This window comes from Pelmatolapia mariae, linkage group LG16_19, assembly GCF_036321145.2.
Source record: "Pelmatolapia mariae isolate MD_Pm_ZW linkage group LG16_19, Pm_UMD_F_2, whole genome shotgun sequence".
Taxonomy (NCBI): Eukaryota; Metazoa; Chordata; class Actinopteri; order Cichliformes; family Cichlidae; genus Pelmatolapia; species Pelmatolapia mariae.
Genome location: NC_086241.1, coordinates 66635594 through 66663072, shown reverse-complemented (window position 1 = coordinate 66663072; position 27479 = coordinate 66635594). Strand labels below are relative to the sequence as shown.

At 45.5% G+C, this 27479-nt stretch overlaps 1 protein-coding gene across 2 annotated transcripts in view; it reads right to left on the bottom strand.

Moving 5' to 3' along the window:
• Nucleotides 1-2188: 2188 nt before the first annotated feature.
• runx3 (RUNX family transcription factor 3) overlaps nt 2189-27479 on the bottom strand; it is a 47680-nt gene continuing 22389 nt past the window's right edge. For both annotated transcript variants that reach the window (XM_063499254.1, XM_063499252.1), the window contains 3 exons: nt 16279-16425; nt 10000-10074; nt 2189-5231 (listed from right to left, as the gene is read on the bottom strand). In XM_063499254.1, the coding sequence (XP_063355324.1) occupies nt 4750-5231; nt 10000-10074; nt 16279-16425 (704 nt within the window). In that variant the 3' untranslated portion in view covers nt 2189-4749. The remainder of the gene's footprint in view (nt 5232-9999; nt 10075-16278; nt 16426-27479) is intronic.

Here is a 27479-nt window from a genome sequence, read left to right as displayed (position 1 = left end):
GGCACCCAAAACAAGCCGGTTCAGGCCCACTGCTTCTCACGGGTTCAGGGCAGAGGTTGTTATTGGCTCCAGAAGAGGCTGTAATTGGTTTCGCATGCAGGTATCACAGAAGCGACAGCGGATACTGTTATCATGAGAAACTTTCTCTGTTTCTCTTTGTTTGTGTCTTATTTCCAGTTCAGTGCTTTATCATCTTTCTTTTGAATAAAGATGAAAAATCCTGGAGGCCAATAAGCAACAGACAGAATAAACAAAGCAGTCGTTAGTTATTCTTTTCTATCACCATGGGGCAAGTTATGCCTCTATTTTTTTCAACTTTACCCACTTAAAAAGTGGTTTTGTTTGTCCTATACACCAATTCATCATGCCTTTTGACTACAATCACATCCAGACAGGCAGCCTGATCCAGGCAAATGCTTCCCCTCTTTCCGGGAGAGTTACAGTTTTCGGAAGAGGAGCAGCAGCGCTGCAGGAACAGAGAGAAGATGAAGAAAGCAGCTCTGCTCGTGTAAATCCACGACTAAGGCAGAGCCAGATGAGAGCCTCTCTGCTCAACACATGTGGACAAGAGAGTCGGGTCTCACAGAGTGTGTGAAGACAGCTGGAAAATTCCCCTGAGCCTGGCCTAATTGAAAGCTTATCATTTTCTCTTTGTGCTTCCTGAGTGGTGGGGGATCAGCGAGGGGCGAGGCAGAGCGCTTCTCTGTGATGAGACCTGGAGGAAACGCTGTCGTGAACTCGCACTGTAAAGTGGAGCTCAGACCGTCTGGGTGGAGGGCTGGTGCATGATCTGTCAGCGGGGGATTGTGTGCGTCTGCGTGGAAATGCTTTGAGTGTGCAGAGTTAATTGAATGCAGTGTGTATCGAGGCTGCATGTGTGCATCCTGAGGCTCTGTTGTTCTGCCAGCGCTGCCCCCATAGAAGGCCTGACACAGACACACGCATGCAGCAGAAGCCACACAAAGGCAAAGAAAGGAGAGAGCTGAACGAGAAGAAAGGATGAAAGAGGCAAAGAAAGAGAAAATGCAAGAGTATAAACACAGGAAACAAAAGAGTGAAAAATTAGTGAAAAACAAAGTGAAAGCCTTTCATAGCACATCAACAGGTGGCATTAGTTAAAGAGCGAAGAATTGTGGGTGTTTGGTGTCAGGATAACCACATCTGAAATCAGACCACCCCGCAAGGTGGCATCTCAAGTGTTTAATCTTATGGCTCGGCTTCAAATGGGGCAAACAGATGCCATCAGCGCGGTGTAAATTAACGACCGCGCCATCGGTTAAAAAAGGCCGCCGACATTCCAAACTTCTGTATTGTTTTTAACAAGTGACGACTTGCCGACGTGCGCTAACATGGAGGCTGCCAGGGTGGTGTTGGATTCCTGAGCAGCGTTTTATTTACGCTCAGGGTACCACCGCGCTGACAGCTGAGGCATTTTCAAACCTCTGGGAAGCGAGGGGAATTGCCAGCGAGAGTTTCGCTAATGGGAGAGAGGAGGAGAATTATTAGAGGGTTACTGGGCACAACCCAGCAAATGTAAGGTTATGAGATGAAAACGGTGGCATTCGTGGTATTTTCTGTGTGAGCAGAAGAAGTTAGAAGTACAGAAATTGCTGGATCAGAATGTGCTGGCATGGAATCGGGTCCCATGGATGTTTATGAGGGTTTTCTTTTTCCTTCTTCATTTCTCAGCTGATGTGATGGTGTGTTGGATTCTGGAGACGATTTAAAAATGTACCCCCCCTGTGTTTTAACCCTCAACACCTCGCCCTGTTAAACTACAACACCTCACAAGCCTAGGAGTACTGCTACACTGTGCTATTGTTTTTATAATTAAGCAAATAAATTCAAAGAATGTGGCCATAAATATGCAACTTTAATCTTACCTAGGTGTGATTTATTCATTTCACTCCAAGAGTTCCTTTGAAGGGGGGCTATAATGGTTCATTCCTGGACTCTGCTGTAGTAGCTGAAGCCTTTCGGCTCTGTTTTTATGTTCTCTTTGAGCCTTTTTTCTGATTGGCTGCTCCCTGTAAACAAAAGGTTTCACAAGTGGGTGGGTGGAGCTGTGAGCCTGAAGTGTGGCCATGTTTTACAAATCTTATCCTCCAAAAAAAAAAAGCTTTGGAGACAAAAGTGAGACACATTTTTTTTTTTTAATTAAAATGAATAAAAACTACATTATCGCAAACTTTACAAGCACTCAGTATAGAAGCATTATTGATATCATTACATACATGGTGAAATTTTTTTTTAAATTAACATACCAGTTTCAGATGTACATGCTTTGAGCATTAAAGAGATGGAGAGAGCAAGATGAAGGAACATTTTGCTGGAAAGGGATTGTTTAAAAAAAAAAAAAGTAACATTGTGCTCTTTAATTAACACGCAATAAAAATAAGATTTACTCACACACTTGGGCTTGTTTGCAGAAGAAAAACAAAAACAATGATATTTTTTGCCACACATTTTCTCCATCGAAAACATCCAAACAGTATTACAGGCAGTTGTGAAGATCTTTGGTTTTTTGTGTTTGAAGGAACCACACAAATCTCAGTACGTAGGTGGTTTCTCTAGCTGCATGATGTTTGCCTATAATACAGTAAGGTTTTCAGGCATATCCAGGCCAAAGGGAGATAGGAATGAGACGTTGTCATTTAGAAAAAAACTAGGAATAAGGCAGAGGGCATACAAAACAGCTTGCATACTTTTTTTTCCTTTACCTGAGCTGCAAATGCTAGCTTCTTTGGATCACTTCTCACTTTGACATTAAAGCTTACTTGTTTATCACATGAGCCGCCAACTTTCAGAGTCGTGAATACTAATCATCTTCATTCTTGTGAAAGAGTTTCCTGGTAAATACTGGATACCTGATACTTTTTGTAGATATCTTTAGCACACCTCGTGCCAAGGCGATGTGTGCAGGCAGAGCTGGCGGAGCTACGACCCCCTGGCACTGACAGTAAATTAGACTGGGGGCCATAAAAGGTTTCAAAGCACTCACTGATTATTTAGAACAAAAGGACCGGTGCACAACAACAGAGGGGTTTTTTTTCAACTGCCCCTGGTTTTGTAAGAAGATACCCCTTTTGACCCCACCTGTTTTCCTCCATCCCTTCATCCTCTCCTCCTAATTTATGGAAACACGGGATCACATGTGTAGCTAAAGGGGAAAGGCCCTCCCAGGACAGGGGGAATGCGCACACACACCTGTGGTGCAGGAATGTGTTTGTGTGTCTGATCACGAAATTATTTGGCGAAAGACTTAAGTTGATGTCTATATATCTATCATGTTTAGTTCGGCACGCTTCTGGATATTTGTAAATGTATAAACCCAAAAATAAAGAGAGAAATGAAAGTTCAAACATAGTGCAAAAAATTCAGCAAATGGCTTTTTTGTCTTTTTAAGCGCAGGAAGGCAATTTTGGAACTTTTTTAAAAGCTTACAGCTCTAGAAGATGCTGTTGGGCACTGTTCACTCAGGAATAAAAGTTTTAGTGCATCAAAGCTACATTGGAAGGCAAAAAATTACATTAAAGGTTTTGGTTTTTTTATAATTTAGTAGCAATATATTACACAAATTCCAAATTTATACTTAACAACAAAACATGGTATATATACTGTATATATATTTATATAAAAAAAAGGAAAGGCAGAGAGAAATGCTTAAGGATTTGGGGTATATGCATACATTTCCTCAAATTTTGGCTCAAATAAATATGAAAGGTAAACTGTCTCATCCAGTTTAAAAATACCAGACTAGGACTTTTTTTTCTTTAGAAAAGGGCTTGAATAAGAACATCAAAGGAAAAGTAAAGAGTAGAGACAACAGGACTCCTACAGAAAAACAAAAAAACCAAGAAACCCTCCTCTGCTTTAGTCTTTATACATTCCTTGAAATATCAGCCACTGTCCTGTTGAAACGTGATCGACTGATGACGCGGCAGAGGAGAAGTCATATCTAAAAACATGACAGGTAAAATGCTTTTGTTTCTCAATAATGCAGCAGTTGTGTCGAAACATCCACTGCGCAGTGTGGCTCCAAACGCTAATGTGTCCATTTGGATAATAAATTAGGCAATAAGGTACTGCATAACCACCGTGAGCGCACGAAACAGCCTTGGGTGCAACTGACAATGTTTTCACAACTGACTCAATAATTTTTTACAATGTTGAAATTTGACAGAAATTAAAGCTTTAAAAAGGAAGGATTGCTACAGCAGTGCAGCCATGCCTCGCAGGAGTCGACATCCAGCCCGACTTCTCTTCTCCGCCCGCCGAGTGAGCTGGATCGGTCTGTTTGAGGGATTTCTGCTGCGGTTTTTCAGTTCATCAGCTGTGCTGATTGATCACACCTCCGCCGCCTTTTGTTCATTTGTCTTTGATGAGTACCTGTTTGCACAAGACAAATGATGCTGACACATTACTGCGGCTTCTCTCGTTTTACTCTCTCTTCTGTTTACAGTCTCTGCCGAGTAACGCGTCAGCTCGTATGGCTTTTCCGGTTCTTTGACGGTACCTCGGTACAGTGCAGGAGTTCAAGAATTTACAAAACAAATAGAAGTCTTGGGGGAGTTGGTAAAAGCTTAAGGTCTTTAAAGCGAGTGCTGGAGAAATAAAAGACAAACATGCAGCATTTCTCTTTTTTTGTTTTTTTTCTTCTTTTCTTTCAGTGTTCAGCTTCTTTTTTTCTTTGTTCATCATCCTCTTTACTTTGTTTTCTCCTTCTCTTCTTGTCTAGCTGTCTGTCAGTCAGTAAGGCCTCCAGACAGATTCATCCAAGCGACCCGAAGCGCTCATGGCTGTGGGGGAGTTGCTGTGGCTGCCGTCGGCTTCGACGCCCTCGCTCTGGGTGTTTAGGCCCGGGTTCATCAGGCTGTTGGTCCCACCAGTGCCTGTAGCCCCCGAGCAGGACAGTAGGCGGGTGGGAGAGCGCTCGCCCCCGGTATTCCCCGGAGCCACCATGGAGAACTGGTAGGATCCAGAGCCTGTACCATAATACAGGTAAGAGTTGGACTGGAAGTTTTGGGATTGGTTGTTTGAGTAGGGTGGTGGCAGGTAGGTGTGGTATCTAGTAGAGGCTGACATGCTAAGGCCACTAATGCCAGTGCTGGAGGTGTTGGCGGAGTAGGGGAAGGCCCCGGGGTAGTGCATGCGGGGATCTGAGAAGCGAGGGTCGGTCAGCGGTGACAGAGACGGGAAGGTGGTCCTCTGCGGGAAGAGCTCTGTAGTCGCTGTTATAAAAACAGAAAAACAAAAGGTTGGAAAGAGCCAGAAAACATTCAAACTGCTCTTGCAATTATGAAACCAGCAACTCAGAGATCTCTCTTTTCTATTATTCGCAAGAAAAAAAAGACCCACATTTCCAGAGCAGCAAATCTCCCCAGACCCCCAATTCTGAGCTCAAGTTTCTTGCGATATACCGGTCCATGGAAATGTTTGCTCAAAGTAATGAACTGAGACATTTCTTTGCTTAATAACAGTCATCAAGCACTGACAGCACATCATCCCACAGCCCCGTGCACAAGACTGAAGTTATGAAAAGGCCCCCTTGCCACAGCCCTCCCACCACTGCTTCAAAAGACGCAACGCACAGTTTTCTATCTTTTTCGGAGCAATGAAAAGAGGCATTGTCTGTAGTGAGGGGTGCTTTGTATAAACACCGACGGCTCGCTGCACTGTTGTGCGGCTCGTCATAAATCATATTTAGGTGGCAGAGGCAGACGGTCACACTCGGAGACGGCCAGAGAGACAGAGAAGGGGAGGGGACGCAGGAAGAGAAATTGTGTTTCTGTGTATATCTAAACTAATGTGTATCACAGTGAAGGACCTGTCAGAGTCGCTGCCAAGTGTAATCTGACAGGTAACGGTGCACAGTTGAACCAGGCTGCTATGTCTGCCATTTCACTGCACACTTTCTCATTTATTCAGCTGGCAAAAGGGAAATAGAAATATTGCTGAAGGGTTCGGCTTGGCGGTTTGCTGCTCTGAGATTTGATGCCACTACTGTCACCAAGTAACTCAAACACCATATTTCCCTCCTCGCTCAGCTAAGGAGTGTTATTGGCTGATCTTACACCACCCGAGCTTTGGAAACGAACCCATTCACAGATTTATGAAAGCTGCCGACTGACACCTCCGATAGTATTTGTGTTTCAGTCCAAGTACAGCACCAGTTATTTTCCAAGTTTCTGCTTAATGTACTTATGATACCTTTGATTTATTTTCACTTTGTTTTAATTGCATGTAAGCTAAATGCTAACACTGGGAAAATTACCTGCTACTGTTGTGGTTTTACTGGCTTCAGACACACTTTTAAATTCCCAGGTAAAGGTGTGAAATATTAATTGTTGCCTGGCAAGTTGAGCGCGTCGAGTCTTTGTGTTCATGACACTCAGATATTTTGCAAAACAGTAAGGTGGCCTTCAGCCAGAACAAACGCCCTTGACCTGGTTGTATGCCATAAAGACTAGTGAGTGTTCCTCATACCTGATGTCAGCCTACAGTATGCGCTCAGTCCACGCCTGTGTGCGCCCGTGGTTATTTGTTTGTCTGCGTGTGGCTTCCATGGGTCCAGTGTGCCCACATGACTTCAAGTGTAAAATGTGGATTTGGATGGCAGAGAAAAGAAAGCTTGTATTTGTCAAATAGCAAGCGCTTGCACGCCACAGCCCCGAGGGGGGAGAATGCCAAACTTGCGTGCCACGGTCTTGTTGAAATGTCTTTTCCCTGTGTCTGGAGAAGTGGGTCCATTTTCAGCTGCAAAAAAATCAGTTCCTTTGCAATTTCCATGGCCCCAGCTTTACTCTTTGTTTTTTTTTTTCCAGCAACACATTGCTGCTGTTGAATTTCCTTTTTTTTTTTTTTTTTTTTTTTGGAGGGGATGAGGGAGTTAGTAGTGGTGGTGGGGGGGGGGGGGGCTGTTTCTTTTTCCAGAGTCTACCAGGCACAGGAGTCGGGCTCCGTATCTGATTTCACGTGAGGAAAATCCAAGCCCTCAGCTGCTGTTGATTCGGGTGAAGTGGAGTCAGCCTACTAATTCCTACCGGACTCTCAAAAAGCTTTTGCTCCCTCTCCCCGTCTCTCACTCTCTCTCCCTGTCTGTCCCTTCATCTGTCCCACTCTGTGCTAAATTTAGGCTTCGGGGTGAAACTGGGGAGGGGTTCTGTGGCTTGGGGACACGACAGCTCTCGCTGCTGCCGCCCACGCAGCACACGATCTCCGCTTAATTGAAGTCGGTGGAAATGTGTGGGCCAAACTGCGGTGGGGATCGACTCCTGTGTTCCGTCAGGGGAAACTGGACTGGACGCTTATCACAACACCTTAATGGGCTTGTGCAGTCTCAGGTTTTTGGCTGGGAGCCCTGAGGAGTCTGGTACAGTACAGTAGCTCCCTCTGGAGGAGAGGGCTAAACAAACTGTCCTGTAATTGAGAAGCAAAGTTTGCAGTCTGCTTTTTCTCCCTCTTGATTGCGTTGCATACCTTCCTGCATCCCCACCCTCCCCCACCCAACATAAGTGCAGGGTTTGCTGCTGCGGCTGTGGTAACGGTGGTGTATCTTTGGCAGAGAGGGTCTTCCTAACTGAGCCGAGTACTTGCTGCCTGTAACCTCTACGGCACAAAACCACACATGATCTCCATTAGGCTCATCTGAAACGTGTTGACTAAATTGCAGGGACAGGATAAAGGATGGACCCCAGAGGCCTAGCTAGCACAGTGTGTGATGTTCTGAGTGTATGAAGCGGGTAGCTGGGAATCGGGGCTTTTATAGAGAACACGGTGTTCCAGCATGAGCTCTGAAGTGCAGCGCCATGCTCTTTTTGAATTCTGCAGTGCCAAGGGTGGAGCCCTCCTCCTTTCTGCTTAGGTCAAGAAGTCCTCTAGTCCACACTCAAGCGTGTAACCCAGATATGACAGGAGGTTTGTCTCGTTTGCATACGGGAGAAACTGATTTTGGTTGTTAACATAAGGGCAGGTTTGAGGCGGTCACGTCTCTGTGTGTAATTGTGCACGGGCTTATGTGTGTGTGTGTATGCACGTGTGCCTGAATGTGGTGGCTGACAATGGGGGGGATGCAAATCCAGGCGTTCACCTGTGAAATGTTTACTCAGGCTTGATGCAAACTGTGACAGCCAGCACCCAGGGAAGGGTGTCTCAGGCAAATAAGTGGAAGGAGGAAAAAGAGAGAAGCCTGGGCTGGTGGGGCTACGTGGAAAGAGCCTCTGTGCTGTGTAATAAGATTGTTTTCTAATCTTTTTCTCTGATATAATCCCTGAAAAGGCCCAGCTGCTCTGCATTGTGGACTCCCGAGAAGGGATTTAAGTCCTTTCACAAGCAGAAAGCGCCTGGTTGATTTATTGACTGGTTTGAACAGTGGATGCCATTAGGTTGAGAAGGCGCTGTTGATAATTGGCCGACGAGTACAGGGTAACGTAACGCCACGGCAGGGCCGGTGCTGCAGAATAGGAGACCCAAATGAACACAAATGATCTCCAGGTGTTTATTTAAGCGCCGAGGCTTTGGAGCCGGAGCATCATGTCGGATGCAAATACCGATCACCTCTGTACTGTGGCAACACGGTCGGCAGCCCCAAAGCCTCATCCACCTTAGCACTTTATCATGTGAGCGCAGATAATTTTGCATGTTCTCAACTTGTGACATGCAACACAAGCAAGGGAAAAAGAAGTCTGTGATTACAAAAACCCTGAGATTTCCCTAATGCGTCGACACACGAGGTGACATGATTAAAATATTTTTTTGTTAAGTAAATCTTTTTCTGCGAGAGATATGATACTCACTTGTAAAGTGACTGGTGTGATGTATTTGTTAACCAGTTATTGGGATTGTAGCTACATGAGAATTGCTGTTGTTAAATTTTTTTTCTCACTGCTTTCAGTGTCTCCCACAAACACCAACAAACACGTATAATTCTGCTGTGTCAGTGCTTAGACACATTTCTCTTCTTTGCCTTAGACATTGTGTTGTATCTGATAACATGCAGAAAAGAGAGCAAGACCACAGTGCTAAATCTAAAAGTCATTTTGTGTCTGAATGCGGGACTTCGTCACAGCGTGAGCGTATGAGTCAGCACGTCCGGTGTGGAGTGGTGGGTTGTGCGTAGGAGAATGCGAGACTGAGAGGGCTTTTTGATCAAAATTGCCAAGATACAAATGAAACAAAGGAGAAGGAGGAAAGGCAGTGGAAGAAAATGAAGAAAAAAAGAAAAGAAAAGCGGATGGTGGCATTACGGGAACGCCGTGTGATGTAGTTTGGCCCTACAGGCAAAATGAAACAGACTCTAATATCGTTGGTACGCTGGTGCGCCCTTTCCAGCTTTTTCCTTTCAGTTTGGAAAAACTACGTTTAGTAATTAAAACAAATCAGTGCGAGATGTTTTTAAAGACTTATATTCAAAGTGAACTCCACTGTGTTTTGCACGCTTGCTCACACAAGTCCTTACTAGTGACTTCACCCTTCAGGCTGCTTTTTCGCAACTAGCGAACACCCTTGGTTTCAAACTGAAACACACGCACAAAGACACCGTCATGCATAAACAACATCCTAAAATAAATACAGAGTCTCATGCTTAGTTAAATTAGTTCTTTTATCAAGTATGAAGTGTAATGGTGAGACTTGTTGCAAGAACCAACCATGACCTACTAAACACATCAAAACGTCTTTCCCCTTACTAACCAGTGTGCAGTCTGAGACACTCAGACAGGTTTCTGATTTGATTTTTACTTAAATATGTTTAATTTAATTTGCTTATATTTTATCTATAACTATTGATTGCCTTTTAGTATTTCAGAAACTGCACAAACTGTCCTCGTATAATTTTCTGTATGACGGCATTTTATTGTGTATGTGTTTTTAGAAACCTCCCTGTCAAGCTGGTTTTTGATGAGCGCTATAAAAATAACCTTGAAAGCCAAGAGACCAAAAGAGTGTGTGGGTTAAAAAAAAAAAAAAAAAAAAAAAAAGCAGTGCATTGCAGTGTCTCACCTGGCCACGGTCTCAGGTCCTCCTCCACCTTGCAGGTCTTCAGGGTGGGGGTATCCATCTGCTCCTGCCACAGGGCTGCAAGAACACACACAATACAAGCAATATGTCAGGATGTGGGCATTATAAACAAGCCAGTAGAGCAATTCTGGGAATTAATACGAGTTGTGTGCGTGTACAGGGTGAGGAGGTCACTGCCTGTGCCTTAGCAATCTAAAACACAATCCAAAAACGCCTTCTCGACAGACTGGGCAGAACCGTCTTGACATCTGGACATTTGGAGATGTTTTCCTGTCACAGGTTGGTCTCTGCTGACTGAGCAGTGAAGGCTGGGAAGAGGAGGGGTGGTTTTCTCACCACAGTGAGACCAAGCTTGGAAAAACATGCTCGATGGGTGCATATGAGATATTTTTGGGACTTTCAGGCGAGACACCGGAGGGATCTGTGAAGCTTATCCAGCCAAGCTGTCAGGAAGCCGAGGAGGGTCGAGGAGCTACTGGCCCAACGCGTGGGACCCTGCTTCACACTGGACGGTCACACCGCAGCACAAACAGCTGGCTGTTTGCTCTCGGTCTGAGACGGCGCAGTTGTTACACGACAACGTGCACGAAGCTGCGTGGAGCGCCTCGGCACATGTGCTGCGTGACAGCCCAGTCTGCGCGCCTCCGGATAGTGTTACGTCTCGTTTAAAACTTTTTCATCAAATATGCGTAAATATTTTCAACATACAGGCAGAAAAACGTGTATAAAATTTTTCTCGTGTCGTCTCCCTTTAACGACAGCATCGATCAGCCGTCTAACCTCAGCGTGACTCTGCACACCCTCCCCCCTCAGCCTCCTGTAGCGGCAATTAGGATGGAGAGGGGATGCCAGAGGCAGAGAGGAGGGCGGTGCTGGGTTGTTCACCTATAGCCACACTGGGCTTAACTAGTGTACGATCTCTGCTTCCCCTGGAGCTCCTCCACTTCCTTTGCAAAGACCCAAATCAGCACTCAGTCACTGAGAGGTCCTGCACTATGCCTCACAATGGCAAATTCTTAAACATAAATGGCCTTATTCAGAAAGGCTTGCAAGCAGCTGGTGCGATTCGCTCAAGAAAATAAACATTTCCTTCAAATATTTTGATTGGCCAGCAGACAACGTCAATACCAGAGGCACAGATTACCCCTGTTAATAAGACGGCCGGCCGCCCCTCAGCCCTGGGCGGAGCCGAGGAGTGAGGAAGGCGGTGGCTGAGAAGGGAAGAAGCGGCGACCGCGTCACTAATGAGAAGCTTTTGGGGTGGTGCCAGTGTAGTTTTGGAGAGGACTCGCATATAAACACACGTGCTGCTCTTTGAAGTGCATGTGTAGATGAAAGGAGGAGGCTGAGAAGATGTTAGAGCCAAAATGGCGTCCATCCTCGTGACTCGGGATCTAGCGACGCCTCTGAGACATGTAATGCGCCTGCCGTAATGAAGCGTGTCATTGAGACAGTGAATGCTGGTCCTTGTGCTGGCTTCCTGTTTCGCTCAGGCCTTAGGCGTCGCAACAGGGAGAGAATGTGAGAGAGCGAGCAAGACAGAAAGAAAGACGCCAGCGAGGGAAGGGGAGAGAAAGAGAGCGTGTTAGAGAGGGGAGGAACACGGCCTTGGCTCAGCTATGTGGGACATTTGATATGTCTTTTGAGCCCTCACTTATAACGTGAGCAAAAACAAACACATGGGCTGAAAAATCCTATGTTCTCTTTCAGGGCTCGTCGTCCGCCCGCCCTTCCCCTCTCCCCAGACTCAATAGAGACTGTTCATGGCACACATGTAGTTTCTGTAATTGCTGAAATGTAAAACTGGGCCCGGCTCTGATGTGAAATTATAACTTACACAAACAGTTGAGTCTGGTAAAAAACATCTCGCTCTCACTTCTCCTTTTCTTTGTTTTTTTTTTTTTTTGTGTGTGTGTGTTTTCCCCACCAGGGCTTCAAAAGAGCTTTTTTTCCTCAGTTGAAGAAAAGAAACATTTTCAGTTTGAATTATTCATCTCAGGGTCACAAAAAGAGACTAACCACAAGTGAAGCTTTCAGGCACCATAACAAATAAACTATGTGGCGGCCATTGACATATTATGTAAATAGTGGAGTGCAGAAGTAAAACAGAGTGTCTAAAGGACTGTTCCAGTTCCTGCTCGTTTTAGTTGCATTTGCCTCAGAGGGCCAGCTTCCTGCTCGGCTTTGGCAGAAGTCTGCATGAAACCCAACGAGCGCGGTGGCTATACTCTAAAGTCTACACCACAGCTACCTGACGGCGCTAATTTCCTGTCTCGCTCTTGCTTCTAATTGGCTGATCATGTCGTTCGGGATGTGTGAATTAGCGCGAGCCTCTCAGTTTGCGGCAGTAGCAGAGTGCTGCCTCGAACCTGGGGGGCCGGCCGGCTTGTTTATGTGGAGTAAACAGTGTGGTCACTGTGGACGAGGCAGGAGGGGCTGAATCAGGCCGGTCCTCCATCAAACGGGAATTTTTCGAGTCAATTCCAACTCAGAGGCCACAGCCTGAACGCACTGAGCGAGCTCGCCAGAGCCGAGCTGCAGCAGATGTGCGCCAGTTGTGCAGCGTGACGCCAGCGGTACCAACATTTGTAGAAGAGTCATTAACGGGCAAGAGCTTTCCGGGTAAACGCTGAATACGGCAAAAAAAATGTAGTGAGTAATATAGTAGATCTGGAAGATTATGCCGAGTTTTTCAGCAACATCACCACATGAGTCAGACACACACACGCACACACACTTTTGGGCCCTCATCAAAGCCCTGAGCACTTGACTTGATGGTGGAACGTTATGCTAGTATCTGATATTCATCTTCAGAGAGGAACACACAGGTGTTGGAACAAATAACATGTTAAGTGATACCACCTCAAAAGTGCCAGGACTTTCTTTTTGGATGATTAAATTGGTGCTCCATTTCTTTTCTCCCCCCTCCTGCCTCTCTAACTGTTAAAACACATTTAAAGTTAAAAGAGCGTCTTTCTTCTCGGCTGTCTGTTAGAGGCTCTGCCAAGGGCTTGTTGAGTTTTGTCTCCTTTTAAAACGGATTAGGGTAAAACTGGAATCTGTTTTCCACTTTTCACTTTGATATAAATCAAATTTTCAATCAGCTGCTTGCTTCCCTTAAGACTGTAAATGTTGTCGAATACGTTGTGTATCAGAGGAAGGGAAGAAAAAAAACTGCCACCCACAGATACACATAGTATACACATGTAGCTCACTTGAGGTTTTGAAAACCAGAATAACAATTTAGTACTTGATTGTCTGAGTGTCAGATTTGCTTGACTGCACGAGTTGAACCATGCATTTTTCAACCACACACACACACACACACAGTCCCTCCACCCTAGCTGAGAATCATTCCACATGTCTAGCAGGCTTACCTGTGGACACAGAAGAACAAAAACAAGCAGCGAGTGTAGCGTCTGCCAGCGCGCAGGAATCCTGTCACTGCATGCACTGTAATGAGCTCTTAATTACCCTGTCTGTCTGGGGCACTAGCGGAGAACTTGCAACACTAGAATGAAACTACGTGTGTGTGTGTGTGTGTGTGCGTGTGCGTGTTTTATTTTCAGTGTGCTTATGGTGCAATCATCTTTGTCTCGGTGTGATTTAAGAATCCAGCGGTAGCTGATGTCTGCAGACGTGTCCTGTTGACGAGCAAACTGAGACAGTATTTCACGGCTCAGACAACAATATGAAGCAAGGAGGCTTTAGGAGGAGGGTGACACTATGCTTTCCTTTTTGTAGCCATCTTCAGAGGGGACGGGGTTGGGGGGGGTGAGGTTCCGGCCTCGGATAATGGAAAACATCTTTTGTAACAGCAAGAAGGGAATCCATTTAATTATAACATGTTGATGGGCGATCTATCACCCGGCAATTCTCAAACAAACAGGCTCGGGACTTAAAGTATCTGCAAAGTACAACAGCGTCTGGCAGGGATTGTCAAAAGCAGAGACGTGTGTGTTGTTGATATGTAAACACCTCCCTGTGTCTCTGGATGGGATTTATTACAACAAGTCTATTTTTGTTTGAGCTTTGCTCGTAATGCTGTCGTGCTGTTGTCTGTGCACCATTCCTATGCATACGGGACCGCTCTGCGGGATCCGTGCCACAACATACATCCACGGGCTGCCGCTCAGCCAGCAGATAGACGAGGTGGGAGGGAGAAAGGCTCTCTCCCCTGTTATTTAATTATTTTACCACTCTTGCCCTGCGGTGTGCCGTCACGATGGTAATACCACAGATTAAGGTGTGTGGTTTTTACAGCCCTTCCCCTCGTCTGTCTCACTCACATACGCTTCTTATAGACAGCCTCGAGTCACCGGCAGCTGTAACTTGAAGCTCAAGGCCTTTAACTTCTCTTGACACTTCCAAGAGATGTTAACGTGTTGTGTCTGCTCTCCGACTACATGTGTGTGTTGCAACATTGCAGGCCTTTGAAGCCAGGCGAGTCTAATTCCTGTCCTAATCCTGCGTGAGGCAGACGAGAGCCGAGCGCTTCGTCTGCTGTCTGGACCGTGTCTGTACACCTCTCCCCGCCGATTGGCGTGCATCCCCGCCGGCCCGCCCACGCGCTCCCCCCGCCCACTTTTCAAGTCAGAAACCTAAAGTGTGAGCTTTGCTGCAGGGGTCTTTTTATTGGCAGGCAACCTGCGGCGCACACGCCAAACCCTGAGCCTCAGAAAATGATCATCACAGTGACTGTATTGTGTCGAAGAGCCGCACCGTTTAGTTTCAGCATAACCTGTCGTTGGTGTTTCTAAAATGGCTGACGTGTTTTCATCTCGGTACATGCCGTGCAGGGGAACAAAAGCGATATCAACAGTAAGTAAGGACAGAGGAGAGCAGGGTGAAAGACCCCGTGTTCTCTGCAGTCAGCTGTTAGATAGCCCCATACTGGTGAGTCAGTGCTGGCTAAGCTAAGCACAAGGCCAAACAGTGTGCACACTGATAGTGTTCCACCCACACACGGCTCAGAGCTCCCAAACAAGCCCTCCTGTACACAGCAGCATGCTGATACAAAGGTAATGAGATTCATTAGCCAGCATGAGAACCAGAGAGTGGGCCGAAGTTTGCGTTCAGGCATGTGTGCTTCCTGTTAAAGAGGCTCCAACAGAGAGGGAAGAGTCATCCTCACCCACGCAGCTGTCCACAGCTGACACACAGCCTCCTCCCCTCCAGTCGCACCACCTCTGTCTGACTCTCAGCCCTCCCCCCAGCCTCCCCCCGCACCCCTACACATTCGGACAGTCTCAGACTGACGTGATTGCCAAGGTAGCGGAAGGCTGCTACATTCCTGAGGCTGTAGTTGCGCGGTGTGCGGAGGCCAGCTTCGGCACCTTGGCCAAGCCCGGCTGGCAGCGGCGGCCGTGCCACCTGGCTGCAGATTCTACCCTGCGCACTGTGGGGCCCAGACCCACCAGCGCAGGGCATCCGGGGACAAAGCTGACATGAGCTTCCCCTCGAACGGCCAACACATAACAGCTCTTAGATTAGTGGAACAGACCTCAGGAAAGTTTGTGGAGAACATGAAAGTCTCTTGGCTTAGCTCAGGGTGAGGTGAACAGCATGTGCTGTGCTGACATATGAACAGATTCAATTACTTCAGTCAAATTAAACCAAATATGTTCAGCTTATTAAAGGAGATTTTCAGTTCTAAGTCATTCTAGTTAAAGGGCCAAATTAAAGTGTACATATTCTTCCTTCTAACTCATTTTTGAAAATATAGGCTGTAGATGACTTTCTTCTCTTAAATATGTTTGTGGAAAATTAGATAAACACGGTTAGAAATATGCACACTTTGTTTGAACTCGTTTCTTTCAGCTGATCTACATCTGTCATGAAGCTAAATAATGTGGGTCGCCATTAATGTTTACGAGCTTCCCGTCACAGGTAGATGAGATGCATCCTTGCCTCTGCACAGTGATGCTTTGTGGGTGTAGCTCAGTAGAAAGAAAATAACTCCAACAAATAAAATTACTCACAACAAGGTTTGTGTATTTTTAGATGTAGCTATGTTGAGTTTTTCAGGTGTGTGTGTGTGTGTGTGTGTGTGTGCTCAGAGTCAAGCAAAAGCCAAAAACTATCAATAAAAAGGGTCCAAGTTGAATCATAAATAAAGGTCAGCACGAAAGTAACAGCAAATTTTGTTTGTGAATTTTCCCTACACACACTCATTCAGCGTCACAGTTTCAGAACTAGTGCTTTCGAAAGAGATGTGAAAGTTTGCTGGTTGTACTCGTATATGTCAGTGGACCTCCTTACCTGGTGTGGTGCCAAGGTGGGGTTGGTGGATTTGGCGAGGATTGGTGTTTCCTGGGCCTATCCTCATACTCCGCTGGTAGCGTTCGATCTCTGACAGCCTGTCTGAGAACTGCATCTTCTGGGGGTCTTCTAACTTCACCCTGTGCCCTGAAAAAAAGACGAGGAGGAGAAAAAGTCAAGCACTTGCACATTTTACCTCCTACACAACCTGGAAAATTGGCACTTGTTGCCAGGCTTGTACAAAAATAGCAAACACAATAACAAGAGTCCTATTAGAAAATTCCCCTTCTCCCTAATTTCTTTCTGGAGCACAGCGGTTTGACACATCCTGGCAAAACAACTTTTCCTGTCTAAACTGTAATTAGTGTAAAATTAGCTTGGACTGTGACGAGCATCAGTATGCTTCAGTGCAATTCATTTATTTATATATATATATATATATATATATATATATATATATATATATATAAAAAAGAGAGAGAGAGCAAGAGACTGTCACCATGTTTTCAGCTTCCACATACAAAAATATTATTAGAATGTCAGCAGACCTTGAAATACATTGGCTAGACACTAAATGTTATACAAGCTGCACCTGCTGCCACGTCATCCGCAGATAACGATAGCGTAAGTGGTCAAAAATAATTACTGGAGGAATTTTGTTTCCCTGAACCTAAAGTCTAAGAAACAACACACTACCAACTGCTGCACTCTTCTGTGGTCAAAAGTGCTTTTTTTGGTCTTTTTAACAAGATTAAAAGAAAAGAAAAAGTGCGTGCATCTATCCCCAATAACCACTCGTCTCTCACACCCACACCCACGCAAATTCAGGTCTGACTGACACAGCACTTAGTCAGAAGGAAACACCCAGACGAGGTTAGCAGACCATACAGTCATCGCTGTTAAACATAACGAAGAGAAGGGAAAGAGAAAGAGGCTTTAGCGCGTGTCTGTGTGTGCAGGAGGTGAGAATCAACTCTAAGAAGCGAAGCAGCGCTTCTTTAATACAACCGAGTACCTAACTCGCACACACTTAGCCCCCATATCACTTTGATGCCCTGTTCAGTGAAACGATGAGATGAGAAAAAAAACCTCTGATCATGCTTTTTGTGCAGACACACTCATGTACAAATACACATGTGAACACACCTTAAATGTCAGACGTGAGTGCGGATGAGGGCTGTGCCTCTAATGGGAGGAAGACATTTTAATGTAACTATCAATGCACCAAAACTGTGTGTGAACCAGCATGTATACATTCTGTGGTTTTCTCCCTGGCATCTCTACAGAGTGGCCTAATGTGAAGTAATGGCTGGATTTGAATATTTTATCACTATATAAAGGGGGCAAGGCAGACGGACCAATATGGATTTTGCCCGTCCTTTCTCTCCACTGACCCATGGGCAATATATCTTCCCTCCGAGGCTGACCCATGGGTAAAGTTTCCTCTCGTTTACCGCTCTGTCCATTTGTTTGTGCCCACCGCCTCGTTTCCGTCCTCTCTTTACAAACTATATAGAAATATCAAGCTTTGAAGCCCCCTCCCCGTACACACACGCAGGCAGCCACATACATGGAGGGGTGATGTTCCGACATAATGTGAACACAAGCAGGCACTCAAATCAAAATTGTCGCTCTGCATTCACTCATTAGGAGTTGGATGAAACTTTAAATGTGTGAGAAGAAAAAGAGTCAGTCATGACTAATCTGTAGGAGCAGAGACAGGAGTCGTGTTGCTGCTCTGCAGCTGTTTGTGTGAGTGCGTGTGACTGAGTCCACCCTCTGGCCTGCCACTTTGCTCTGTGCTGTTACTCAGAACAAATCCCGGATAGACTCGTATGCTCTTGCACGCTCTGTAATATCATTTTTATTCACATGTGGCCTTCTTTTTAAACTTTGATGGAAGGTAGAAGCCAGAATATTTCTCTCTCTCTCTGCACACACACACAGAGCGCCTGGTCCAGGCTCCATAACCCACATAGACACTGTGGCTACTGTCTGTTCCAAGCCAGAGCAGGGGCGGCCAGGGGAAGCAGTCCTCCAAATATAGCCCCTATATGTGTCCTTGTGTAGTTATTAAGAGATTTACACCACCTCAAACGGCTGAGGTCAGGGAAATGATACATCCCACTGCTCTCTGGTTGGAAAAAAAGACAGGCAGCACGGGGGAAAAAAATGATAATTGGTCAGTTTTTCTGTGGCCACTGGTGGTCTGAGATGAATTGGCTGACTCTTTAGGGATGAAAGTGATCATTCAGTTACCCACAAACATGCACATGAACGCACTTGAGCTGTGGATCCCGTGGCCCAGTTCCAGTTGGCAGGGACGCTTTAGCGACACACTGTTCGCAGCTTCCAGCAGGGGGTTTAGTGGCTTGTGAGAGGGCGATGTTTGGAAGGAGGGAGCGAGCGGTGGCATCATTAGAACAAGACCTGGCGCTCATTAACCCTGGCCTTGCAGTTGCTGTAAACACTGCACGTCGACTGGGAGGTGGCTTGAAACTTTCAGCACCTCCTCTCAGTTTTACTCCTCGTCCCTTTTGTCTGTGTGAGCCTGTAAGCCTTACTGGGAAATTGTGATCAGAGGTGGTAGGGCATGAGCTTCGGACTGCCCGTCTAGCTTGAAGCATGCAGGAATTGAACGCTACTCTGCGACAGCCCTCCTTTTTTAATTATTATTATTTTGCCATTTCTGCACATGGCAAGTGTCTTAAAAAGAAAACTGTTGCTCCCTGTAGAAAAGTTTTAATAGCTGTCTAAATGAGCCGCATACAGAAGCCAAAAGAGTCTCTTTGGCCAGCTGACCCCGGCTATAGCTGCTTTGTGTCAAGTCCAACCGCCAACATTTGACTTCTACTCTGCAGGGCTTGGAGGGCCAGAGGGGTGCCGGTGCTCCACACCAGCCCCATTTCAGAGGGGTTTCTGTGGTCAGATGAATATTTAATGTGTTAGTGTGCACTTAGGAAAGAATGCCTTTGTTTTTCTCTCTATGATATCATAACCACAAGATAGAGCTGGGAGATGGGAGGCAATGCACACATGAGGCCTAAACAGCAGCGCTCAATATGCATCCAGAGCTGAAAATGGATGCTAAAGGTTGTAGATTTACTAGCCTCCTCTCAGAGTAGTGGTCGCATCATCTGAAAGCATTATGGAAGTCTATGAAGAACAAATAAAATGCTTGATATAAAATGTCTGGTATTAACAAAGTAGTGAAAGGCGATGGCTGTGTTTTGAAGAAATGGGTGTGCCGTTCCCAGCCCTGCTTTGTTTTGCGTGTGTATGTGTGTGTGTATGCTTTTATTTCCTGATAGTGTTTTATCTTCACTGCAGCATTGCTTTGCTCTTTTGTATCTGTGCTTTGAAGCATTTTGAGGTAAGTTCAGGTGTAAATCGTGTGAAAAGTGCAAAGTTATGTTCTTCCTCACACTGCACGTGGGCGTTTCGAAGACCAGACCAGACCACACGAACAATCTCCACCGAGCGTTGCCCAGCCTTCCCTGCACAAAACCCGTATCAGCTCAACAGGGAGGCAGTGTTTGCTCAGCGAGGTGACTGCCAGGACTTTAACACGATGCCACAGCTGAACGATCACCCAGTGCGACCTGTTTCCTTCCTTCACCTTCGCACTTTTCTCTACTTCTCCTCTCATTTTCTGTCTGTCTGTCTGTCTCTGCCTCCTTTAAAAGAAAGAAACATATGTTGCCGTCCAAAGGGAGACACATTAAACACAAGCCCTTTTTAGTTAAGGGCTGGGTTCTTTTTCAGGGACAAAGTGAAACTCTATCTGAACAGCAAAGGCCAATACGTGCTTTGGCTGTGACCCAGCTCTGCACTGAATATATTTGAAGTGTAAATATTTGTTTTCGTCGTATAAATGGACTTGATAGGCCCCTGATAACAGACAAGAATTAATGTGGAGTGCATGTATCACAGTGAAAACTATGTCTGGACTGTCTATGTATGCATGGTATTGAATTACATAAAAAAAAATAATGTTTGGGTAGTGTAAGGAGCACTCCCGAGTCTAGCACAAAGTACACAAAATGGCAGCTGTGTGAGCTTTTTTTGTTGCATTAATGAATCATTTTAATGATACCACAAGTTTTAGGTCAGGGAAGCCCTTGTTGTTTGTGCTAGCGCACTGAAACTAAAGTCTTGAAAAGATATGAAAACAAGCTGCATCCTTATCTAACTTCTGAAACTCGACAGTGTAGCGGGGTGACAGTTGAACACATGTTGCAGTGGGGCCTACTTGCCTGCGAGCAAACTTCCGTTTGCCCTCAACAGACACTGAGGACGTTTCAACATGTGTTGAGCAAAACCTTGTACACCTGTCTTCCTCTTCCTCCTCTCTAGCGGACCTGAACCCCCCCCCCCCTCGCGTTCCCACCCTGCTTCTTTCTGCCACCCTTTTCGTTTACTTCCCTTTTCGTTCTATTACGAGCACAGCCCAAAACACTTTTCTGCAGCAGTGCATTTGGCTCTGTGCTTCCCAAGGCCACCAATCACACCATTGGGTATTTACAGTGGGGCAAATCAAAGTTCTTGTTTTGAGGCTGACCCTGAAGGATGTGGGTTTTACCCTTGGCTGGTGATTGTGGCTGTCTCGTCTGGGCCTAAATGAGTCGATGCTTGCCACACTCAGACATTACACTGCTTTAAACTCATTTACATAACGCTCCCGTACGTCTTTATGAATAAATGCGTAAAGTTTTACAACTCTGTGCACTCACTTCATGATAATGACAAACTGTATCTCTGGATATAAGTGTGAGCTAAAGTGTCTATCATAAACACAGCAGCGCTTTTAGTTGGTTTTTTTTCGTCTTTTTTTTTTTGCGGAAACATTATTTAGGCTTTCAGGGGGACGTCAACAAAAGTTGTGGCATGCTTTTATCATCCTCTACGGCCACAGCTGGGGGACCGTCTGGTCCCTGAGGCAGATGCATCAGCCTGTCTCTGGGGACATCAGCACTGTGAAAATCCCCCTCGTAGGCCTAACACAAGCTGCTCACAACGGAAGTTGCTACATGAGACTGTTTGAGCAAAGAGCGAAGCCTTCCTTTTCTGATAAGGGGATAAAGTGCTTTGCGTGCGTGTGTGTGTGTGTGTGTGTGTGTGTGAGTGTGTGGAACAGAAGCAGTGCCACACAAGGACAGCCCTGCAGCGAGGCAGGTTGAGGCAGGCAAAGAGGATGAGGGGGTGCCAAAATAAGACCCAGTGCACCCGGATTCTCGAACAATACAGCAAGGCCCGTAGCACATTGAGAGCAATCATCCCTCTTTTGTCTGGCCTTTCTGTACTTTTGTGTGTGTGTGTGTGTGTGTGTGTGTGTGTGTGTGTAACTGTCTTCTGAGGCGTGTTGGGGGGTGATATGAGCGGGGCTGTTTTGCAGGCCTTTTGGCTGCTTGCCTGCAGACTTTGCAGTGCTGCTGCTGCTTTGGCCTTGTTGTGCACAGAAGGCCTATTTGGCTCGGGTGACAGATCATATTAAAGCAATAAGCTACTCTGAGTGTGTTATTTTAGCTCAAACGGTGAATGAGGTTGTTGTGCACATCTGTGTGTGTGTTTACGCTCGCGTCTGCATGGTAGTCAGGTTGCTCTAAGTAGCGAGGTGCTGGGTGAAAGGTGGGGGCCTCACAGAGCTGTGGGAAAGGAAGACAAGCTGCTGCTGTCACATACATCAATGCAACGCCAGCAGATGTGTCAAACGGCTTTGCGTTCACACCTCCGTGCATAGTAGCTCACACACAATTATGTGCAAAATGAGTGCATTTGCCCCTAAACACACACGCAAACACACAGAGTTCCACTGAATGACAAGATTAAGATTCCAGGTGGGTCAGAGCAAATGTGTGAAATGTGAAATGTGTGAATTTTCCATCATGTAGGCACGCATAATTTTTTTTTTTTTTTTTACTTTCAGTTCTTTCTCTGTGTTTTTTTTTTAATTTTTTTAATGCTCTTGGTGGACTGTTGCAGAAGTGTCGAGGTTACAAGACTGACCTCTCCTTTGCTCTGATGATTCCAGTCTGTGTTTACCTACAGAATTACAACTTTCTCCACTGCTGGAAGCAAAAGAAAAGTTCTTGCTGCACCTATTATTTGCTCACTGTTCCTAACCATTAAGGCCTGAAGAAATAAATATCCAAACCGCAGGGTGGTGGTACACAGCGTCTTTTCCAGTAACCAGCAGGTGCCTTCTTCCCACAAACCGCCCCCCCACCCACCCCTCGCACTCTTTGCCCCAACGCAGAAAACGGTTTATTGTCATAATCCAGCGGGGGAGAAAAATATTCCTCCACTCATGGGCCATTTATTTTTCTAAATGCAGATCGGAACTTTTATTGAATTACAGCTGAAAGGTCGTAATGGCTCCCTCCTGTATGGGTCAGTGTAAATAAGGAAGAGTGAGCACACACAGAGTGGGCATTTTACTTCAAGTCATAGGTAAGTAAACAGGAAAGACGCTTGGCTGCTGAGTTTACAGGGGAGTGGGTAGGTGGAGAGAGCTGAGTGGAGATGTTGGCCCGGCTTCTTATTTGATTATGAGAATGTGTCTTCTACTTGCATCATAAGACTGAATTAAAAGTGCCGTCTGGGACCTCTGTAAATAATTTGGTAATTCCTGGTACGTCCTGCTGTTCTATTTGGCGTCAGTGAATATAGGGAGGAAATTTGTGTCTGAGCGGAAAAAGAAAGGGCATTTTACCCCAAAGCTATTGTGTGTGTGTGTGTGTGTGTGTGCGCGCGCGCGCGTGTGCCTCCAACAGTCATCAGCAGGCCTGAAGGAGGAGGATTCACTGCACTGTTTCAAAATGTGGACAATGTTCTTCTTTTTCCTCATACAGCTGAAACTTGTGCATTGACACTGCAGCAACATGCCGAACAACAAACAGAGGCAGCAAAGGGAGAAGAGGAGAAAAAACGGTGCCCGTGATTGGCTAATGGCTGCAATTTCTTTGTTTATATCACAATTCGGCCGAGGTATTTAAACTAATTAGCTCTGCTTTCACAGGAAAGCCTAAGTGCAAAAGCTTAAGCAGGATTACCTACAGCTGTGTGTGAATGCACGAGTGCGCGTCTCGTCCTCAAAGAGAATTGGCCTCAAAGCTTCTAGATGTGGTTAAGGTGGCAACAGTGGTCAGAGAGCTTCCATCTCAGTCCTTTATTTATCCTCCCACGACAAAATTTGATCATGTTACACTCACAACGAAAAAAGACATGAGAAAATAATTAGCAGCCGAGTGGCTGCTTCTAAAGCTTACGGATATGCATGATACGGCCCTCATCTGCCTCCCGTCACAAGTCTGAAAGCTCAAAATGCGGTGGATGGTTTGTCCCAGCACATGAGTTCCTCTCTGAAATCAGTTCAGAACTATTCAATATGTACCACTGCATTCCAGTGGATTTATCAGTTAGCCAATATTTGCTCTACGTCTAATCACTGAAGCCAAGTATGATGCATCTGGAGTGACCCCGGGGAGGAGGAAGACCACAGTCAACAGGCTCCAGTCAGTGCAGACGCCACAGAGTGTCATTTCTTTGAAAAGATATAAAATCTGCCCTTTATCAGTTCCCATCTGTCTGTATGTGGTGTTGAGGCAGACTCTCGTCTCAACCAAATCATAAATTAGGTGGTCATGAGGTTGATCGTTGAGGCTCGCCACTATTTGTCTGTGTATGTGTGACTGTGTGCATGAGCAGGCCGCTATGTCTCCAGGTTATAACATCTCGTAGTCAGGAAAGCACCCGGCGTCACGCACGCCGCTTCCCCCCCTCCCGTGGCACTGATACACCTGTAGGCCTTTCTTTCAAAGACACCCATCTCCATTTTCAAACATCAAAGTTTTCTTTGAGAGAGCAATTCGCACCGAGGGGGATCCTTTCATGTGATCTGCGGAGCATGGGCGTGGCTGCACTTAAAGAGATGCACCTGGCAGGTGCATAAGCTGGGCACCCGCACACGCAAATGCATACGCAGCAGCATTCATGCTATCTCTTTGTTTACTTTGCAGAGCGACTGCAATATCACAGGAAAAATAACACAGCAAATGTCATTGTTTGTCTATTTGCATACTTTGTACAGTCTGTGTGCCAAATGCAAATAGAATCAACCCGCCAACTCTAACATGCACCCGACCCCCCCCGACTACCTCCCTACGCCCACCATTCTCCTCATGGAGCTGTAGGAACACACCCAGCCGAGTAAACACAGGCAACAAAACACGACAGTACTTGTGTGATTTTTGGATGCGTGGGCCTGTGTTGGTGGGAAAGTGTGTCAGCTCTGGCTGAATGTATACAGGTACTGCACGTATACTGTGTAATTATGTTAGCGGTTAAGATGTTTTCACGTGTATCATTCTCAAGCATCACGAGACAAATGAGCACTTTGACGTCGCTCAGGTGGAACGAGCTGCCGCATCCTCAGCATTCAGCAAACAACAGTCTGTACAAATCTCATCAGCCCATACGTGCACAAAAAATAATGAGCCAATTTATCTAACAGTTCATATTCATCGTTTCGCTTCTAGTGTTATTTATCCGTCTTGATTATATTACTCTGATTAAATGAGATGGCACTCGAAAATTCATTTGAAAAACTCAACAGCAACCACGACACGGTTACTCAAAAAAAAAAAAAAAATTCACAAACCTCATTGGGAGCGGTTTCACATAGGAACTATTTTGTTTCTACCGAAGCGCACCCGCCAACCAAAGGAAACACGCAGCTAGATAATATTACAGCTCAGTTGAGTTACAGCATTAATGTTTACAAGCTGTCACGCTGTCACAAGCGTGACCCTCTTGTTGCAGGTAGAGAAGCATTTTCTTCTGCATACTGACATAGTTGGCAGGTGCAGTTCAGTTAAAGAGGAAATAGTTCCCATGTGAAACTGCTCACATCAAGGTTTTATGGATCATTTTGTTTGGTTTTAGTTTTTTAATATCTTGGTTATGATGTACTACTAATAATGAAACACGGGGCACAGCACATATCTCCAAAAAGGAGGGGATCTCCACAGCAGGGCAAAGAGGCAGAGTCCCTTCAAAACTTTAAAGATATTTAAGATTCAGCTGAAAATGTGTGGAAGCTGTTTTCTAGTTAGTGACATTACAAACGCACACACTCATAGCTGAACTGATTTCTCACACACAGACAAGTCTCTAATCTGCTGTCAGATATTAAATTAATTTTTTTTTCTTGACACCATATACTTGTTATTTTTCAGCCTTAACGAAAGAGCTTTATTTTTTCTCAAGCTCCAAACATTCCCTACCCTTGTCTGAACTCTCTGCCTTGACCCGCAGCAAGGTCTTTCGGGGAACTGATTCATTTCAGGTTGAGAGATACAGAAATACAAACGGGCCCTTCCCCCGTGGCCAAATAGGCAGCAGTTGATGTCATGTATAAGTGAGGTGGTGAGAAGGGCAACAAAAATATAGCTGAGGGATTAATCGGTGAGAATAACCCTGCTCGGGTGTATGAGCTGTTGTGTGGCGGCATCTGATAGCAGCGACAAACAGGGGAGGGACTCGACACTTCAGTCATCTGTTTTCCTTTTTTGCCTTTCTGTCTTTTTCTAGCTCAGCATGCCCTCTCTTGTTGCTGGATGTGATATTTTGTTAGAGCTCAGACGAAACTGGAGGGAGAGCTTTCATCGACAGTTGTGCTTCCAGTTTGGACTCAGCAGAAGTTTGATATTAAAGTCTGACAGATAGATTGGGGGGTGGGGGTGGATTAGGATGACAAATGCCGGATGTTTGATGAGGAAATCAGCAGCAAGGGAGACAAAAATACTGTTCAGGAACAGAATTCTGTCTGTGCATTCATGACCATGATGCTGTGTGTCTGGGCATGTGGATATACATTGGCGTACACAACTGTACTCATAGCGTAAGTGTTTCCCTTACTGCTCGAGCGCTTTCAAGCATAGCATTCTTTGTTACATTGCCGCAGGCGAGCCACCGCTGCAGTCCTGTCCATCAGGTTCTCTCGACTAGATCCGTAAACATTAATAAAAAAAACCCTCCTTCCCTTCGGTGCCAGCTCCTGCCATGGCTCGGCAGGCAGCCATGCAAATGCAGGCCGTACACAAACAGCCTGCAAAGCCCCGCACGGCCGGGCCCAGCGGCCTGCCAGCCTGCAGACAGGTGAGCCCGGCACTGGCCAAGATGTACAGACATCGTTGTGTGTAATCGCTGACTAAAAACAACCAAAAGCAAAGCAGTTTTTGCATATAAAACTGTCTCTGAGATGACATTCATAATTTAAAAAATGCTGTTTTGTGTGTTGGCAGAAGCGCCTCGCAACTTTTGGCTCGACACGTTGCACAGCTGGTATAATGTGCTGCCTTGTGGTTAGAAAATGATCTGATTAATTTTATGGTCCTAATAATGTCTGAATGTTGGTGTGTGTTCCTGTTCTTTGACTGTCTGATATAGTCTCAGAATGTGCTTCTTGTTTAAATAAGAGAGGCCCTTAATCTCATCTTGTGAGGTTTCTATTTTGAGTTTTTTTTCTTTCTTTTTTTTTTTTTTTTTACGAACTAAGATCATCTCGGCCTCAGATCAGACACACCACATTGAAACCAGCATAATGAACAATATAAATATGCTGCGTTTCAAAATGCTCCCTCTATCCTGTTCTCCTCACACAGTGCATTTTAACCTTTGCACAAAAGCCCAGCAGTCTGTTTGAAACTGAGGGGGCTCTAGTTCGAGTTCATGAATATTGAAATCATATTCAGATCAGCGACGTTTCTTTTCTGTCATTCTGTGAATTTCCTCTCAGCACAGTGTAACAGAGTTTAATGGAGCTCTAAATTCCTCCTGCCCTAAATTAAACAGTGTTACTTTATAGCACCCAGCGCCAGTGTAAAAGTAGCACGGCCTCTCTGACGCCTCAGCTGAAGCCGTAACTTGTTGACAGACAGACAGGAGACAGCATTAACGTACACAGTTATTTCACACCGACACACTTGCAGATGAACCAGAGAATGCACTTGATGCACTCGCACACACATTCAGCTTCTTTTTTTTTCTATTTGAACAGAATACAATCAAATTGAAACCATGCCCGCACACACACACACACAGCGTTTATTATTATCTACTCGCTGTTCTCTTTTATACCTCTGCAAATAGACGGCACTTAGTTTGGCAGGGTGAGGAGTGGGGGTGGGGGGCTTGATGCT